At 30.9% G+C, this 18,685-nt stretch overlaps 2 protein-coding genes across 4 annotated transcripts in view; one reads left to right on the forward strand and one right to left on the reverse strand.

Annotated features, from left to right (window-relative positions):
• Lasp (lasp) overlaps positions 1 to 18,685 on the reverse strand; it is a 128,489-nt gene that overhangs the window by 11,398 nt on the left and 98,406 nt on the right. For all 3 annotated transcript variants that reach the window (XM_065506335.1, XM_065506336.1, XM_065506338.1), the window contains exons 3-4: positions 1,766 to 1,898; positions 1,137 to 1,275 (exon numbers count right to left, since the gene is read on the reverse strand). In XM_065506335.1, the coding sequence (XP_065362407.1) occupies positions 1,137 to 1,275; positions 1,766 to 1,898 (272 nt within the window). The remainder of the gene's footprint in view (positions 1 to 1,136; positions 1,276 to 1,765; positions 1,899 to 18,685) is intronic.
• On the forward strand, positions 15,155 to 18,596 carry LOC135953713 (uncharacterized). The gene is made up of 5 exons (XM_065503691.1): positions 15,155 to 15,894; positions 15,954 to 16,358; positions 17,139 to 17,224; positions 17,384 to 18,128; positions 18,188 to 18,596. The coding sequence occupies exons 1-5, from the start codon at positions 15,155 to 15,157 to the stop codon at positions 18,594 to 18,596; spliced, it is 2,385 nt and encodes a 794-aa protein (XP_065359763.1).

Here is an 18,685-nt window from a genome sequence, read left to right on the forward strand (position 1 = left end):
GTTTCAGTTCAGTTTCAGTTCAGTTTCAGTTCAGTTTCAGTTCAGTTCAGTTTCAGTTCAGTTTCAGTTCAGTTTCAGTTCAGTTTCAGTTCAGTTTCAGTTCAGTTTCAGTTCAGTTTCAGTTCAGTTTCAGTTCAGTTTCAGTTCAGTTTCAGTTCAGTTTCAGTTCAGTTTCAGTTCAGTTTCAGTTCAGTTTCAGTTCAGTTTCAGTTCAGTTTCAGTTCAGTTTCAGTTCAGTTTCAGTTCAGTTTCAGTTCAGTTTCAGTTCAGTTCAGTTTCAGTTCAGTTTCAGTTCAGTTTCAGTTCAGTTTCAGTTCAGTTTCAGTTCAGTTTCAGTTCAGTTTCAGTTTCAGTTCAGTTTCAGTTTAAGTTCAGTTTCAGTTCAGTTTCAGTTCAGTTTCAGTTCAGTTTCAGTTCAGTTTCAGTTCAGTTTCAGTTTCAGTTCAGTTTCAGTTCAGTTTCAGTTTCAGTTCAGTTCAGTTTCAGTTCAGTTTAAGTTCAGTTTCAGTTTTGTTTCAGTTCAGTTTATGTTCAAGTTCAGTTTCAGTTTATTTTCAAGTTCAGTTCCAGTTAAATGTTAGCGAACCATACAAATAAATTGTCATAAATGATTGATAGCAACAGAATATAATACAATCTACAGATATTGACACACATATCTATTTGCTTTCGATAACACTAGCGTGTTAATGTATTTCACTAAATTAACAAATTTAATAAATGAGCATTTAAAAATAACATAACTAAATGATTTTGCTAAAAAACAAAATTAATATTAAAACGAAAAACATAGATGTTAACAAAACTTCCTAATAAAACTGAAAATTTATTAAATAAACATTAAATGAAATTCACACACGAATTATTGACGTAATCAAATTATTTTCACACAAACTTAAGTTTGAGTGAAATAATTTAATTAATTGTTGAAATATATAAGACATAAATATTCGTATTTGTACTCATGCATGCAAAATTAAACATACAATTTATATCATGCGTTAAATTTTAGAGACTTTTAGAAGAATAAACAGACAAATGATGATATAAAAATACATCCGTTTGTTCTCAGATGGATGTCTGTCTGTCTACTTATAAAGGAACACTATTTTTTATAGTTTCTCTTTAATACCCACCTTTTAAATTTTCAGAGGCTTCGGCGGCACCGCGTTGTTTTTCCATGGCAGCTTTTTTCTCCAAATCACCATGATAGGCCACATTTGATATGATTTTTGTATTTTGTTTAATACGCAACGTTTCAGGATCATCGGCGACCTGTCATCAATGTTCCACAATATGGGTGAGGAGAGTGAGTAACAGCAGCGGAAGAAGTGTAAAAGACAGATAACATGAGGTGGAATTATTAAATGAGTTTAACCAAAAAAAATGTAATGAAAAAAAGAGGTTAGAAAAATGTAAACTAAAATAAATGTAAACTAAAATAAACTAAAACTAAATGGTAAATCTTTGCCTCGTGGTAAGTGGGCAACAACACTTCTTCTCATTCCACTTAAGTATGTACATGGCGAATGTGGAATGGAATGAAATTAAATCATGTGATACTCTACTGAAGCCTGGTAGAGGCCAAAGTAACGCAATATTTTGAAATCTGTTTCTTTTTTGTGTTATTTTTTTTACTATGAACAAGTTAACGCCTTTTTTACGGTGTTTTATTCCATTTGTTACAAAATAAAGTTACTCAAAAAAAAAAAAAAAATACATGCAACATTACATACACAACAAAATGTTTGTTGTTGAGACTGACCTGGGTAAATTTGCCTTTAGCCTTTTCAAAATCTTCATGATACTTTACATTCGATTGGATTTTAGTATTTTCCGCTATTCTTTTTAATTCGGGCGTATCTGCAATAGCTGTAGCTTTGGCCTTTGGAATGTGTCTGTAAATAGATAATAAAATAAATAAAAGTTTAGTAAAGAATTTAACAAAATGTTTTTTGTAATTTTTTTTTTAGAAAGAGCATGTATTTGAACTCGTAACATGACCTAACGCTGTTTAACCTGACACCTCTATACTATCACAGAATATAATAAAAAGTAAAACGCAAGATAGAAAAACTGAACCTGAAACGGAAGTGAAACTGAAACGAAACTGAACTGAAACTGAACTGAAACTGAACTGAAACTGAACTGAACTGAAACTGAACTGAAACTGAACTGAAACTGAACTGAAACTGAACTGAAACTGAACTGAAACTGAACTGAAACTGAACTGAAACTGAACTGAAACTGAACTGAAACTGAACTGAAACTGAACTGAAACTGAACTGAAACTGAACTGAAACTGAACTGAAACTGAACTGAAACTGAACTGAAACTGAACTGAACTGAAACTGAACTGAAACTGAAACTGAACTGAACTGAACAGAAACTGAAACGAAACTGAACTGGAACTGAGACTGAACTGGAACTGAAATTGAACTGAAACTGAACTGAAACTGAACTGAAACTGAACTGAAACTGAACTGAAACTGAACTGAAACTGAACTGAAACTGAACTGAAACTGAACTGAACTGAAACTGAACTGAAACTGAACTGAAACTGAACTGAAACTGAACTGAAACTGAACTGAAACTGAACTGAAACTGAACTGAAACTGAACTGAAACTGAACTGAAACTGAACTGAAACTGAACTGAAACTGAACTGAAACTGAACTGAAACTGAACTGAAACTGAACTGAAACTGAACTGAAACTGAACTGAAACTGAACTGAAACTGAACTGAAACTGAACTGAAACTGAACTGAAACTGAACTGAAACTGAACTGAAACTGTACTGAGATTGAAGTGATGAACTGAGATTGAAGTGAATCTTAAGTGAAACTGAACTGAAATTATAAAAAAACTAGCAGAAAGTTGGCTGCACTGTCTAAAGTAAACCACGAAAATCACTATTCAGGTTGGCATCTCCTGCTTTAGCACTAATTCTGTACATTCTAACTTTTTTCATTACTTTCGATTGCTTCATTTTTTATCGTATTTTTTTCCTATGATTGAACTATTTTTATGTGTAAACTATTTCAAATCAATTTTGGTTGTAAAAAATAAAAAAAAAAAAACAAAACAGCATTAATTATAGAGACACTCCTTTTTTAAGCTAAAAACCAAGTAGAAAGAGATGCGTACGTCACATTTCATGGATGCGCTATATAAAAACAATAAATTTCAACACAGCAAAATAAATTTCTAAAGTATTACACAATATTTGTTAATTGAATTTGAGAACTAAATGATTTTTTTTTTGCGATTTTATTAAACAAATATTTGATTTTTTAAAGATTTAATTTTATTTCCAGTTCATTAGCATTTATTTGCCCAGAGCGGAAAGTGTGATGGTGTTGTTTGTCGATCATTCAATGTGATCACTTTCAACAGTATTCAAATAAAATGGTTTGCTCTTGAGTAGGATGATGTCAATAAATTACAAAAAAAAACGTTTTTATTTCTGTTTTATTTGGAGTATAACAAATTCACTTTTTTCCTAATATTTTAATTTTTATGATACATTTTAATCTTGTTTCTTTTTATGTGATTTTTTTATGTAGTTTTGCGAATTGTTTATGTTCTATTTATTTTTGTGGCAATTATTTTAAGTACAAGTTGTCTGTAGTTTGATTTATAATAATTTTTAAAAGTTTTTTTCTTTATTATTATTATTTTTACTATTCATTTCAGTTGCTGGATATGAGATAATGTTGCTGGCTTTTGTTTGTTTGGCAATTGCAAAAAATATATACATATATTGTTCATTTTATTTTTAATCTTCTAAATTTATAACTAAACGAAAGTAAAACTAAATATAAAAAGACATCCATCGGTACATTTATGTATTTTGTATTTGAATTTATTTCTATGTGGATGTTACAGTTCCAACTATATCCAGGTTCCATTTTATTTGGTTCAATGGGTTTTTATGTTAATTTGAGAAAATGTTCCATACTCGTTGACAAACTTGGCAAATGAGCTGCTACAATAAGTATAAATATTTAAAATAAATCTGTGGCAATAGCGCATAATAACGTAACTCAACATAAGTTAAGTAATTTTACATATATAGACGTATTTTATCAGGTATTACGAAACATATATGGGGACTTTTGTTAAGGTGAACGATATAAAAGAGTCGCCAAAGTCGTATATATCACTCCAACTTGTTCAGTGTTCAGTATTCATATTTCAATTAATCTTGATATAATTTTGTTCAACGCCATTTCGCTCATCTTTCAAGCATATTGTTTTCCATTACAATTGTTTTTACGTTTTTGTTTGTATTTTCAATTATAAAGTATAATTAACCGGGGAAATAAAAGCAACATGAGAATTACATGTCAATTATATTAATTGACAGTGTAAAATTCAAAATATGTATTAAAACTAAAAAGATGCAAATACAAATTGCAATTAAAATTGTATAACCTCATTTAACCCTTGAAAATCAATAATTTAATTAAAATATTAAACAATGTTTATTATTTATTGTATCATTTTACTTTGGGGGGAAACTGAAATTAAATTGAAACAGAACTGAAACTGAACTGAAACAGAGGTGTAACAGAACTGAAACTGAACTGAAACTGAACTGAAACAGAGGTGTAACAGAACTGAAACTGAACTGAAACTGAACTGAAACTGAACTGAAACTGAACTGAAACTGAACTGAAACTGAACTGAAACTGAACTGAAACTGAACTGAAACTGAACTGAAACTGAACTGAAACTGAACTGAAACTGAACTGAAACTGAAACTGAACTGAAACTGAACTGAAACTGAAACTGAAACTGAACTGAACTGAAACTGAACTGAAACTGAATTGAAACTGAACTGAACTGAAACTGAACTGAACTGAAACTGAACTGAAACTGAACTGAAACTGAACTGAAACTGAACTGAAACTGAACTGAAACTGAACTGAAACTGAACTGAAACTGAACTGAAACTGAACTGAAACTGAACTGAAACTGAACTGAAACTGAACTGAAACTGAACTGAAACTGAACTGAAACTGAACTGAAACTGAACTGAAACTGAACTGAAACTGAACTGAAACTGAACTGAAACTGAACTGAAACTGAACTGAAACTGAACTGAAACTGAACTGAAACTGAACTGAAACTGAACTGAAACTGAACTGAAACTGAACTGAAACTGAACTGAAACTGAACTGAAACTGAACTGAAACTGAACTGAAACTGAACTGAAACTGAACTGAAACTGAACTGAAACTGAACTGAAACTGAACTGAAACTGAACTGAAACTGAACTGATTTTTTTGGGGAATTCCCCATTCCCGGGTTTTGATTCTACTGAAACAATTTAGTTCACACATATGGCAATGCATGCATGTGTTATTTATTGTTTGCTTTGGTTTTTTTTTAACCCCCCTTATTTTCTCTCAGAAATTGGCTTGTTATCTTTCGATTAAAATTGTGTTATTGTTTAACAAACAACAACTAGTCCCCTCGCCACTCTTCTCCAACAACCAATAACTTGCAAATTTTCTACTCCTCACGTTTCATGTATGTAAAAAGCAGTTGTTGGTGCTGAATTGGAGCAACACTTTCTCATTATTTGCCACAATAACACATATTTTTTTTTCTCCTGTGGGGGCAAAAATTAATACAGAATTGCGGTTGGTATTATTTATTTGGTATCATTATCATCGAATGAATGTTTAATCTCTTTATTTGTATGTGGTGCCAACAAAATGTTAATAAAAAGGAGGGGATGAATGGTAGAAAAATGTAACGGAAAAATTCAACTTTAACACAGTAAAAATAATGTTAAGAAACGAACTGTTTATGGGCCTAAATTCTATGAAATCCGACACTGATTTTCCATCTCCCAATTTTACATCCAGTCAAATGAATAGATTTGAGCTAGTTCTCTTCTAGGGAGGTTTTTTATAAAGTAGAATTTATAGTTTCGGAAATATTTTTTCAAATTAATAAAATTAAACAAATTTTCAATTAATTTAAATTTGATCTTGAAATTTTAGAATTTGAAGTGAATTTTTAAGAATTCATAAGAGACGCACAGACACTGCAGTTCTCATATTCACAAAAAAAGCTAGTTCTCTTCTAGGGAGGTTTTTTATAAAGTAGAATTTATAGTTTCGGAAATATTTTTTCAAATTAGTAAAATTAAACAAATTTTCAATTAATTTAAATTTGATCTTGAAATTTTAGAATTCGAAGTGAATTTTTTAAGAATTCATAAGACACGCACAGACACGGCAGTTCTCATATTCACAAAAAAAAGAAAGAAAAGCACAAATAAATTTAAATGCACTTGGTGACATAGATTTTGCCAAATGGAAACCAATGGCTATTGAAAACATTTGAAAAAAAATACAAGTAAATAAATATAGAAAAGAGATATTGATTACATAATGACATGGTTAAAAACAAAAGATTTTACTATGTATAAATATCAAGTACAAAATATCACATACTTCGTGCATAAACAATGGAAAATAATACATGAATGTCGCAGATTGTATGGAAATATTATTAGGGAGGTGTTTAGAAACAGGGAGTTATATGGTAAGTGGTGAATAAGAATTAAACTTCGTTTGAACATTTAAAAAAAAATAATAGTAAAACTTTTTTTGTCCAATTTAAATTCTTACCCCCATTAACACGAAGTCTGGTTATGTTTTAACTAATAGTTATACTGACAGTTTTCATACAACAATAATTTTAACCGACATTATAACTATTAGTTAACACCTAACCAGGCTTCGTGTTAATGGAGGTTAATAATGTTAAAACCACAGCTTGAGATTTACTACTGGATTTCTTATTCTTCCACATCAATAGATGCCCTCTTAATGTACGTATGTTTAAGTTCACAAGCAACAATTTTTTTTTTTTTTTTTTTTGCAAATAATTAAAATTCTTCACATATAATATATATAAAGCAAACAAAAAAAAAATAAATATTATTTAATATGAAAATAATAAAAAAAAAATTATGTAAACCGGAGCATATTTAACCCACTTTAGCTGGAAATCGATTTAAACAAACAATGTGACTAATATTTAATAGCGTTAAAAATACTTTAAAATATCCGATACGTTTATTATTCTAACAATGAATCTCATGAAATTTTCATTCTTCAATTGTTAATTTGATATTTTGGAAAAATTAATTAGTAATAGAAACTCGCGGATTCCGCTTCTTAGAGAAAATGTAAATAAACTTATGTGCTGTTTTTCTATAGCGAATGAGCGTTTTGAGTGAACGTTTTACATGTATTTTGTTTTTGTTACAATAACAAAACACATGTTAAATTTCCACTCAAAGTACTCGTTCGCTATAGAAAAACAGCACATAAATGGCCTGTTTCACGATTTCAAAAGAAAAATGAGTCGAAAAAATTTGTATGCAAAACACTCAGTTTTTAAAATTCTTTCGAATAGTTTTCATACAAATTTGTTCGAATCATTTTTCTTTGGACATCGTGAAACAGGCCTTAAGTTCGGTTGCGTTTAGAAAGAATAATTCAAATTCAAATGGACCTGTTAACTGGCCACCTTGTTCATTTGATTTGAAGCCATTAGATTATTCTCTCTGGGGATGTGTAAAGTACCAGGGCTATTTTAGTATTTTTCTTCTTCTTCCTAGGCATTCACACAAAAATATTAAAATAACTGGCAACTCCAAGTGAGAGAATGAATAAATTAGAGCTCTTAAGCAGTGATGCCAACTATTTATGACAAAAAAGAGCAGTACAACACCATGAAGATTGTTATCAATTGATTCTTAATTAGTTATTGAAAAATGGTCATATGTCATATGCGGGAAGTTTTTCTTTACATCTTTAATTTAAAACAAAGTGCCGCTGACAAAGTGCTTGCTAAATCATTGGGAGCTACTCAATAAGTAATTTCAAAACGTTTCAAAAAAGACGATTTTGCAAGTCCAAAATGATGCTAAAACGCTATAAAAGCAAATAATTTTTGTACCGAATCACTAAATGCGATGAAAAACGAATATATTACGGTAACCCGAAACGTAAGAGCTCGTATCTGAAGCCTGGCCAACCAGGCAACCAGACGTATCACTTCAGAACAGAGTATCCGGTATTGGCTTGATTCGTTCTTGGCCTCAAAAGATGAGCACTTCTTTTTGCACGGAATCCATATTGTTACGAAATTGTATTTGAATTCACGATTTAATGATTGATTAACAGCAGTTAACATAACATTGAATAAAAGCTTTGATTTGATCATTGTAGAAATAGAGCTTTCAAGAAGCATCGATAGATGGAGCTGGAAAGTTCTAGATAGTAATACAGTTTATTTAAGTTGGCCGTGAGAACATCAATCAGTCAGACAGCCAGTCTAATTTGAAGCATCATTAAGTAAAGATAAATTAACTACCTTACAGTGTGTTGTATATGTTGTGAATTATAAACGTGTGTGTGTATTAAAACAACTAAAAAATTTGAATAAATAAAGAGTTGTTACAAATTTCAATACCAAGAATACGAATATTTTTAGTTAAACAAAATTTATTTTTTGGAAAAAAATTTTTCGAATTATTTTTTTAAATTTGTTTTTTGAATTTTAATTTTTTTTAATATTTAGCGAAAAAAATTCGGGTTAAAAAATATTTTTTCCGATTTTGACCCATTGTAGGTCCAACTTACTATGGTGTTATATAAGTCGTTGCAAAGGTCTTTGAAATATCTATCATTAGATATCCATGTTGTCTATATTAATGATATAGTAATCTAGATATGTATAGGATATTTTTCACTTATATCTCGGTCAGTGGACCGATTTTCTCGATTTTAAATAGCAACCGAGCCGGAAGAATACCGGAGATATTGATGTATGACGCGTGTATGTAAGTTATTTGGGGCTTCGGAAAGTTGATTTCAACAGACAGACGGACATGGCTTAATCGACTCCGCTATCTATAAGGATCCAGAATATAGATACTTTATAGGGTCGGAAAATTATATTGTGGAAATTACAATTCCATTATATGTACCCTTCTCACGAATGTGAAGGGTATAAAAACAAAAGTAGATGTAAATGCTTAATTAATTTACAGATTGATTAATTTATTCCTACTATCATCATTAGTTTAATCTAAATACTAAAGTAAGCACAATAGTACTGCATTTTCCATCCTTGTTCTACATACTAGAATTATCTTCTCTTTCCATTCTCTTTTATTGACCATTTGCCACTCACTGTCCACACATTTACACAGACACACAACAAAACTAATATAGAAAAGTCGCTCTCAAGTGTATGACTAAATGAAAATGACATAAATTAATTTATTATTTATGTTTAAATTGCTAGTTATTTTTGGTGTCTGTGTGTTTTAGTGACCATTGAGCAAAAATTCCCGGCATTTAAGTTCAATGAACTTGTGAAAAATTAAATATTAAAAAAAAATAAATAAACAAAACACATCAACATGTCCTGAGAGAATTAAACCTTTCATTGATGAGAGTATTAAAAAGTACAGCATACTTGAAGGCTTATTTTTTATTAAGGTTTGTTGATTTCCTGTTAAATGAAAATGTTATATTTTTTTTATTTCAAGGTAAATGTCAAATTCGTGCCAGATTTTTAAGTCTCAAGCAAGTCTAATTCATAAGAATATAGGTACAAAATAAGAAGAAAATAATTCAAAGGAATGAAATAATAAACAAAGAAAAAAAAATATGAAAAGCTTATTGGTCTGGTTATGATTCAGGAAAGTTTAAGACGAATATTTGTATTGAAAAGAAATAAATATGTATGCTTCCTTAAACTACTGACTTTGAATTTTTTTATTATCAAACAAATTTTTTTAATTTTATTTAACTATGTAAGGCCTAAAATAATGAGCCATTAAACAATTTATTTTTTTATAAAAAAGTCATTAAAATTTGCCTATGATCCTTTGTGATAACTTTGGAAACAGTGAAGATATTTGGGAATATGTATATTGGTAATTGAATCAGGCAACAATGTGAAATATTAAATGTTTTGAACTGAAAATGGGTTAAAAATCCAATATCAAAAATGCAATTATTTCAATATGGTGTGTAAATTAATCTTTTTTTCCTACATAATTAATATGATTGATGTTAAAAGCACTCACACTCATTCATTAGCCCTTTTGTAAATATGTGGTGACTGTAGTTTGCACGAGTTTATAAATGGTTGGGTTCATAATATAATTAATGATACTCTATACAATGTATTACCGAATTATGGCAAATTGTAATTAAATATTTATAGATTTAAGCAAGACCCCACAATACCCTACACAAAATATTGGGGAGGAACAGTTTTATTATGATAAGTATTTAAGTAAATTTTACATGCTTGCCAAAGACCCAAGAGTAACAGAAATAATAGTTACAAGTAAGAGAGCTATATTCGGCTGTGCCGAAACTTAAATACTCTTCACCAAATTATACTTCAAAATAAAAATTTTAAATATTTTTAGGTAAACAATTTTTTTTTCCAAAGTTGTTTTTATACCCTTCACCTTTGTCATTCCGTATGTAATTTCTACGTTTTTCTTTTCCGACCCTATAAAGCATATATATTCTGGATCCTTATAGATAGCGGAGTCGATTAAGCCATGTCCGTCTGTCTGTTGAAATCAATTTTCTGAAGACCCCAGATATCTTCGGGATCCAAATCTTCAATAATTCTGTCAGACATGCTTTCGAGAAGTTTGCTATTTACAATCAGCAAAATCGGTCCATAAATAACGGAGATATGAGCAAAACCGGGACAACCTCGATTTTTTACCTATTTTTGATCTATATCTGGATTACTAAGTCATTAATATAGACAATATGGATATCTAACGATAGATATTTCAAAGTCCATTGCAACGATGTAGATAAGGCTATAGTAAGTTGGACCTACAATGGGTCAAAATCGGGAAAATATTTTTTAAACCGAATTTTTTTTCATCAAAACATTTTTTTTGTCATAAATTTTTTTCCAAAAAAAAAAATAAATTTTTTAAAAAAATTTAAAATAAAATTTTTTAAAAAAATTTGGAAGAAACTTTTTAAAAAAAAAAAATAAAAAACAATTTAAAAAAAAAAAAAAATTGGAAAAACAATTAAAAAAAAATAAATTTTGTTTACCTAAAAATATTTATTTTAAAGTATAATTTGGTGAAGGGTATATAAGATTCGGCACAGCCGAATATAGCTCTCTTACTTGTTTTTATTCATTTTGATTTTCTTTAAATTTAAAAAAAAAATAATTAAAATAATTTTGTTGTTATTTTCGTTCCGGCCCCAAATGACAGGTTTTTCGTTACTGATCGGTGCCGTTTCGTTCCCAATTTCTGAAACGAACTTTTTTTCGGTGCAAATGTATGGAATTTCGTTTTCGGTGCCAATTACTGTGTATGCGGAAACGTAGAGAGCTATACTCGACTGTGCCGAAACTTATATACTCTTCACCAAATTATATTTCGAAATAAAAATTTTAAATATTTTTAGGTAAACAAAATTTTTTTTCCAATTGTTTTAAAATTTTAAATATTTTTAGGTAAACAAAATTTTTTTCCAATTGTTTTGTTAAATTTTCAATTTTTTTTTTAATATTTATTGAAAAAAAAACTTTTGGTGAAAAAAAAATTCGGGTTAAAAAATATTTTTTCCGATTTTGATCCATTGTAGCTCCAACTTAATATGGCCTTATATAAGTCGTTGCAAAGGTCTTTGAAATATCTATCATTAGATATCCATATTGTCTATATTAACGACTTAGTAATCCAGATATATGTAGGTCAAAAATCTAGGTTGTCATGTTTTTTCCATTATATCTCAGCCATTTGTGGACCGATTTTCTCGATTTTAAATAGCAACCGAGCCGAAAGAATTCTGGAGATATTGATATATGAACCGTGTATGTAAGTTATTTAGGTGCTTCGGAAAGTTGATTTCAACAGACAGACGGACATGGCTGAATCGATTCCACCATCTATAAGCATCCATAATATATATACTTTATAGGGTCGGAAAATTATATTGTGGAAATAAATTTAGGATTTTCTCCTAATAAATGTTAAGGGAGCCACATTCAACTTGCTGTCAATCGATACTCCCTAATTTACGTCATTCATATGCAACAAAGAAAATCGTAATAAAGCGCGTTCGTTCACTCAAACAATTACACAGTGCAACAGTGAAAAAAACACAAGATCATGACTATATAGGTTCGACTCTACTACCAAAGGGTAGTAAAACCCTATACTCAGTTTGTCCATTTTGGTGACCAATTTTTTTTTATGGGCCCCCAAAGTTTCTGAAAATCAGTGGGGCCTCTAAAAAAGGTGTCATCAGTTTTCGGTTAACAGCTAATTCAGACTTTGTGATACGGCTTAACTTTATATGGCAATAATATAGCTAAGAGACCGCCAAATAAATTTTGTTAAATTTTTTTTCCAAAAAAATTGCTTTTTCGTGCACTTATGTTGAAAAAATATAGGAAGAAAATTTTTTTTTTACTTTTTTTTAGAATAACTTCCAGAGTCTCCTAATTTTTCACTAACAATATTTAGCAAAGTTGTAGCTACGATAAAGTTGAACAACTCTTGAGAACATATCAATGCATTCTGAACGTGTCTAGTCACTCTAAATAGCACATAAAGATCACTTTGTACCTTAACAATTTTCGTTTTTACTATTTTATGACTCTAAAACAAAGATATTTTGTTAAAATAGTATGATCAAGTCCACACATCTATGTTGTGCTGTATTATTTACTCGGCTGAGGTGTTCGGAATGGGGATCAGTGAGTGGACCCTCAATGTCACACATTTAAAAAAAAATCGCCAAAAAGCCATTTATGATCCAAATGAGCTGAAATTTAAAATGTAGATAGTCCTTGAGAAGGTCTACAAAAATATGCTTTTATCTGTAGGTATCTCTTTTAGTTCAAGAGATATTTAAGTTAAATTTTTTTTTTAAATTTTGCTCGATCTTTATTTTGTATTTTATATATGATGGGTCTACGAAAGGTCGAAATTTGTTTTTTATATACGATGTATATTTGCGATAAAATTCTAAAGAAAATAAAATAAACCTGATAAAAATTAGTTCGTCCCTATAACAAGTTACACGCATCCAAAGTTGAAGCTTCTTTTTATATATTTCAACTTTGTATGCGTGTGTTTTTTAAGTTTTTTCCCAAAAAAGTCCCCATAGTTTTTCTTTTATAAAAAACTAATTTTCTTCGTGGCTATATACATTTTTTTATGATCTAGAAAGAGAACTTAATGCAAAAATGTATAAAGTAAAATCTGACTAACTTAAGCGGACATTGTACCCCCCAGCGCTATCCAAACTTGGCCAATTTTGAAACAAAATTTTAGGTTTGAGTAAAAAATTCTAAAAACGCAAAGCACCGATCCTCAAAAGCTCATCATATTTGTATAGCCCTATATATTATTTATATACATACAAAACGGTTTTACTTTCATACTGTAAATAACGTCAAAGTGGGCTATTTTCTTAAAAAAAACTCAGTTTTTGGAACACATTTTCCCCGTTTTAGGAATTTCGATGTTTGAAAACAAAGAATGGCAACATTGGTGATACCATTGACTTAAGAACATTTAGATCTATATTACTTCCAAATTTTATTGTGATGTCTGTAACTGTTCAAATTTTACATTAATTCAAAGTTTTTATTTTTCTTGGTGGAAAATCACCATTTTATAATATAGTTAGTTTTTAAGGTAAGATACGTCCGAAAAAAAAACAAAATTTATTCATTTCACTAAAATGTCAATCTCCAAGTCACAAGGTTTCCACCAATATCAAAAACTTATATAAAAAGCTTATATTTACTCTTCGGAAGCTCCACAAACCTTGCCCACTTTCAAAAATTTTAATGTTTTTTCATAACTTGCATCAAGCCGGTCTTGCGTAATCAAGATTGGATAAAGTGATGCGCCCGGATCATACCGATAATGATTTGCCCATTCTTCGTTATTCCAGTTCAATAGAGAAGTATACACTCGAACATACATTTTTAACAAAAAATTTTTGTTTTAGAGTCAAAAAATAGTAAAAAACTAAAATTGTTAAGCTACAAAGTGATTTTTGACAGCTATTTAGAATGCCTAGATATGTTCGGATTGCATCGATATGTTCACAAGAGTTATTCAGATTTACCGTAGCTACAACTTTGCAAAATATTGTTATTGAAAAATTAGGAGTCCCTGGAAGATATTCTAAAAAAAGTAAAAAAAAAAATTTTCTTCCTATATTTTTTCAACAAAAGTGCACGAAAAAGCTATTTTTTGGAAACAAATTTTAACAAAATTTATTTGGCGGACCCTTAGCTACATTATTGCCATATAAAGTTAAGCCGTATCACAAAGTCTGAATTAGCTGTTAACCAAAAACTGATGACACCTTTTTTAGAGGCCCCACTGATTTTCAGAAACTTTGGGGGCCCATAAAAAAAAATCGGTCACCAAAATGGACAAACTGAGTATAGGGTTTTACTACCCTTTGGTAGTAGAGTCGAACCTATACTGTCATGATCTTGTGTTTTTCCAAAAGTCTTCATTTGTTGCATAGTGTTATTGACAATTTTCCCATAAATTAAATATAAACCAAATTTTAACACAGTTTAGCACCAGCACCTTAAATATTATACATATAGGGTGGGTCGCTTTATATGGAATCGAAAAATAAAAAATCTTCAAAATGAAAGGGAGCCACAAGCAACTTTGCCTTAGAAACCATAGGTCTAAAATGGATTTCGACCTTAAGAAATTAAAAAAAATATGATTTATGTGTAAAATTTGCGTTAACTGGTATGTGTTGTGAAACATGATAATAATTCTGGCCTTTTTTCTTTCATTTATCAATTCGGCTGCACATTTCTAATAACTTTATTAAAACTTCAGAAGAAAAACGTTTCTATTTTTGGTATTTTTAGATTTGCAAGGTGAAAATCAATTTTAGACCTTAGTTGCTTAGAATTCTTCGTAGAATCATTTCTAGCCACGATTTTTTGTCAAACAAATCGATCCACCCTATTATACCTACATAAAGGTATAAAAGTGAGAACAAACTTGAATAGAAGAGTATTGAATTTATTTCCAATTACTGAAACAAACGGATTACAACAAGATGACCAAGAGTCTACAGGGTGAATCAATATTTCGCACACATTTCATTTGTTGGCGCATTTTGGGTTTCCTGCCAACGGAAAAATATCGCCATGTCTATATAGCATATTCGATTTTCATGAATATTATTGTAACAATCGGCTATCCTTTGCATTTGATGATTGGTCTATTTAAGAGTACCACCATGTCTGATATAATAAAAAATTTGGCCATTAATCTGACGTGTTTGGTGTGCTCCATAAAAACCCTGGCGATTTGGCTGAAGTTTCGCAACATTGAAAATATGTTTGAAATTATTAGGCGGCAGGACCGGCGCATCTGTTTGGCCAGAGATGAGGCATACTATTATAAAAATGTGGTTTTTAAGAATGTACGTCTGGTGTTGAATATGTTTGTAATATTATGTATAGGAGCAAGTTCGTTTGCCGAACTGGCGGTATTGTTAAATGGTGTAATGGGCACGTGGAGTTTAATGTATCCGGCCTACTTTCCATTCGATCCATTTGCCAGCACAAAATTGTACACTGTGGCTCATATTTATCAATATGTTGGCGTGTCATTTCAAATATTGCAGAATGTTCTCAATGATACGTTTGCTGCCATGCATTTGGCATTGTTGAGTGGCCAGATTCATGCTTTAAGCCTGAGAGTAGCCAAACTGGGAACTGATGTGAAAAAGACAAAGGTAGACAATAATTTGGAGTTATTGAAATGTATACAAGATCATAAGGATCTATTGTTGTAAGTTTAACATTAATTAAGTTTATTTTATGATTATAATATATTTTATATTCCCACAGATATCGCAGCAAACTGGAGGATGTGATTTCCTTCTATATGTTTCTTCAGATTCTAGTTACCAGCATAAATTTGTGCGCTTCTATTGTGTTTGTGATTCTATTTACTACCGATCTCTTTACCATCGTGTATTATTTCATTTATTTTTTGTCGATGACGGCAGAAATTTTGCCCGTGTGTTATTATGGCACTCTTATGGAGAATGAATTTCAAAATTTAACAAATGCTTTATTTTCTGCAAACTGGATCGATCAGGATGATATATTTAAAAAAAATATAAGAATTTTTATCGAGACCACCAAGAAGCCCTTGTATATTATGGCCTGGTTGTTTCGCATTAATTTAAATTCATTTATAATCGTTTGCAAGAATTCGTATTCTCTGTTTGCTCTCATAATGAATATGAAGTGAAGGGATTGGGAATGCCAACACACTAATTGTAGCTAGAATTAGCATTAATAGCACTTTTCAATGTTTAGTTTATCATCGGATTTACAAAACCGAATTAAGAATTAATTATTCCCAAACTTTGATTCAAAGTTTTAGTTTCTGAAACAGATTACAAAATTGAAATATTTCAAGGTCTACTGCTAAAGCTGGGTTTCCGCATACACCGTAATCGGCGCCGATAACGAAAACTGAAACTGAAAAACGTTGGCGTTCGTCACCATCTCGTTTCCGAACTGTTTTCGTTTCAGTTGGATGCGTTGCGGCATAAAACAGAAACGAAATTTTTTTGTAATGTTGGATGTCGCACATTAAATAGAATTTCATTATTTTTTTCTCTTCCAATAAAGAAAATTTATTTGTTTTATTCATTTTGATTTTCTTTAAATTTGAATTAAAAAATAATTTCGTTCCTACAGCACAGAAAACAACCTACTTGAAGTTGTTTTCGTTCCGGCCCCAAATTACAGGTTTTTCGTTACTGATCGGTGCCGTTTCGTTCTCAATTTTCGTTGCCGATTTCTGAAACGAACTTTTTTTCGGTGCAAATGTATGGAATTCCGTTTTCGGTGCCGATTACGGTGTTTTGAGGAAACGTAGCTTAAACTGTACTCCGAAGACATTAATATGGTAGAATGTTAACCTTGGTGTCGTTATTGCTCGAGCTGTAATTCCTACTGTAAAACATCTATACATTTCTAAGAGTCTCCTGTAATAGCCTCATGCGAAATGGAAACAAGGTTCTCAAAATTCTGGCCGATAGCACTTGAGGTAGCACGATATTTGCCTGGAAGAAGCCTCGTGTATACAACGAGCACATACGAAGGTATGTGAAGGATCGAATATCGAATATCAGACTTCGGGATAAAGTAACAGTTTGGAGAAATAAAACTGGCAACCTTTGCACCTACTTATAAGAGTACTAACCAAAATGAATGCAATAGAAAAGTTAGGAAAATCATCCATTCAAATCATTAAACTGCAGCAACACGCAACAACATGACCACAAATCTGCAAATTGAAACTATATTTCGCGCACATTTCATTTGTTGGCGGATTTTGGGTTTCCTGCCCACGGAAAAATATCGCCAACTGTATATAGCCTATTCGATTTTCATGAATATTATTGTAACAATCGGCTATCCATTGCATTTGATGATTGGTCTATTTCAGACTAACACCATGTCTGATATAATTAAAAATTTGACCATTAACCTGACGTGTTTGGTGTGCTCCATAAAAACCCTGGCCATTTGGCTAAAGTTTCACAACATAGAAAATATTTTCGATATTATAAGGCGGCAGGACCGGCGTATCTGTTTGGCCAAAGACGAGGAACGCTATTATAAAAATGTGGTTTTTAAGAAAGTACGTCTGGTGTTGAATATGTTTGTAATGTTGTGCATAGGAGCCAGCATGTTTGCAGAATTGTCGGTGTTAATAAATGGTTTAATGGGCACGTGGCGTTTACTGTATCCCGCCTACTTTCCATTCGATCCATTTGCCAGCACAGAATTGTATACTGTGGCTCATATTTATCAATATGTTGGCGTGTCGTTTCAAATATTACAGAACGCTCTCAATGATACGTTTGCTGCCATGCATTTGGCTTTGCTGAGTGGCCAGATTCATGTATTAAGCATGCGAGTAGCCAAACTGGGCAAGAAGACAAAGTTACAAAATAATTTGGAGTTATTGAAATGTGTACAAGATCATAAGGATCTATTGTTGTAAGTTTAACTTTAATTAAGTTAATTTTATGATTGTAATATATTTTATATTTCCACAGATATCGCAGCAAACTGGAACAGGTTATCTCTTTCTATATGTTTCTTCAGATTCTAGTTACCAGCATAAATTTGTGCGCTGCTATTGTGATTGTGATTCTTTTTACTACCGATCTCTTTACCATCCTGTATTATTGCATTTATTTTTTATCGATGACGGCAGAAATTTTTCCTGTATGTTATTATGGCTCTATTATGGAGATTGAATTTCAAAATTTAACTAATGCCTTATTTTCCGCAAACTGGATCGATCAGGATGATGTATTTAAAAAAAATTTAAGAATTTTTATCGAGATCACCAAGAAGCCGTTGTATGTTACGGCCTGGTTGTTTCGCATTAATTTAAACTCATTTCTAGTCGTTTGCAAGAATTCGTATTCTCTGTTTGCTCTCATAATGAATATAAAGTGAAGGGAATGGAATTTGAATTTGAATTATGAAATTATTTGCACCACACTATTTAAACTTAGCATTAACTTAGCTATTTTCTATGTTCAGTT

This window comes from Calliphora vicina, chromosome 3 (genome assembly GCF_958450345.1).
Source record: "Calliphora vicina chromosome 3, idCalVici1.1, whole genome shotgun sequence".
In the NCBI taxonomy this organism is placed as follows: domain Eukaryota; kingdom Metazoa; phylum Arthropoda; class Insecta; order Diptera; family Calliphoridae; genus Calliphora; species Calliphora vicina.

Coding starts and splice junctions, on each gene's coding strand:
- LOC135953713 (XM_065503691.1), top strand. CDS start 15,155: ATGACCAAGAGTCTACAGGGTGAATCAATATTTCGCACACATTTCATT. Junction 15,895..15,953: donor GATCATAAGGATCTATTGTT/GTAAGTTTAACA, acceptor ATATTCCCACAG/ATATCGCAGCAAACTGGAGG. Junction 18,129..18,187: donor GATCATAAGGATCTATTGTT/GTAAGTTTAACT, acceptor ATATTTCCACAG/ATATCGCAGCAAACTGGAAC.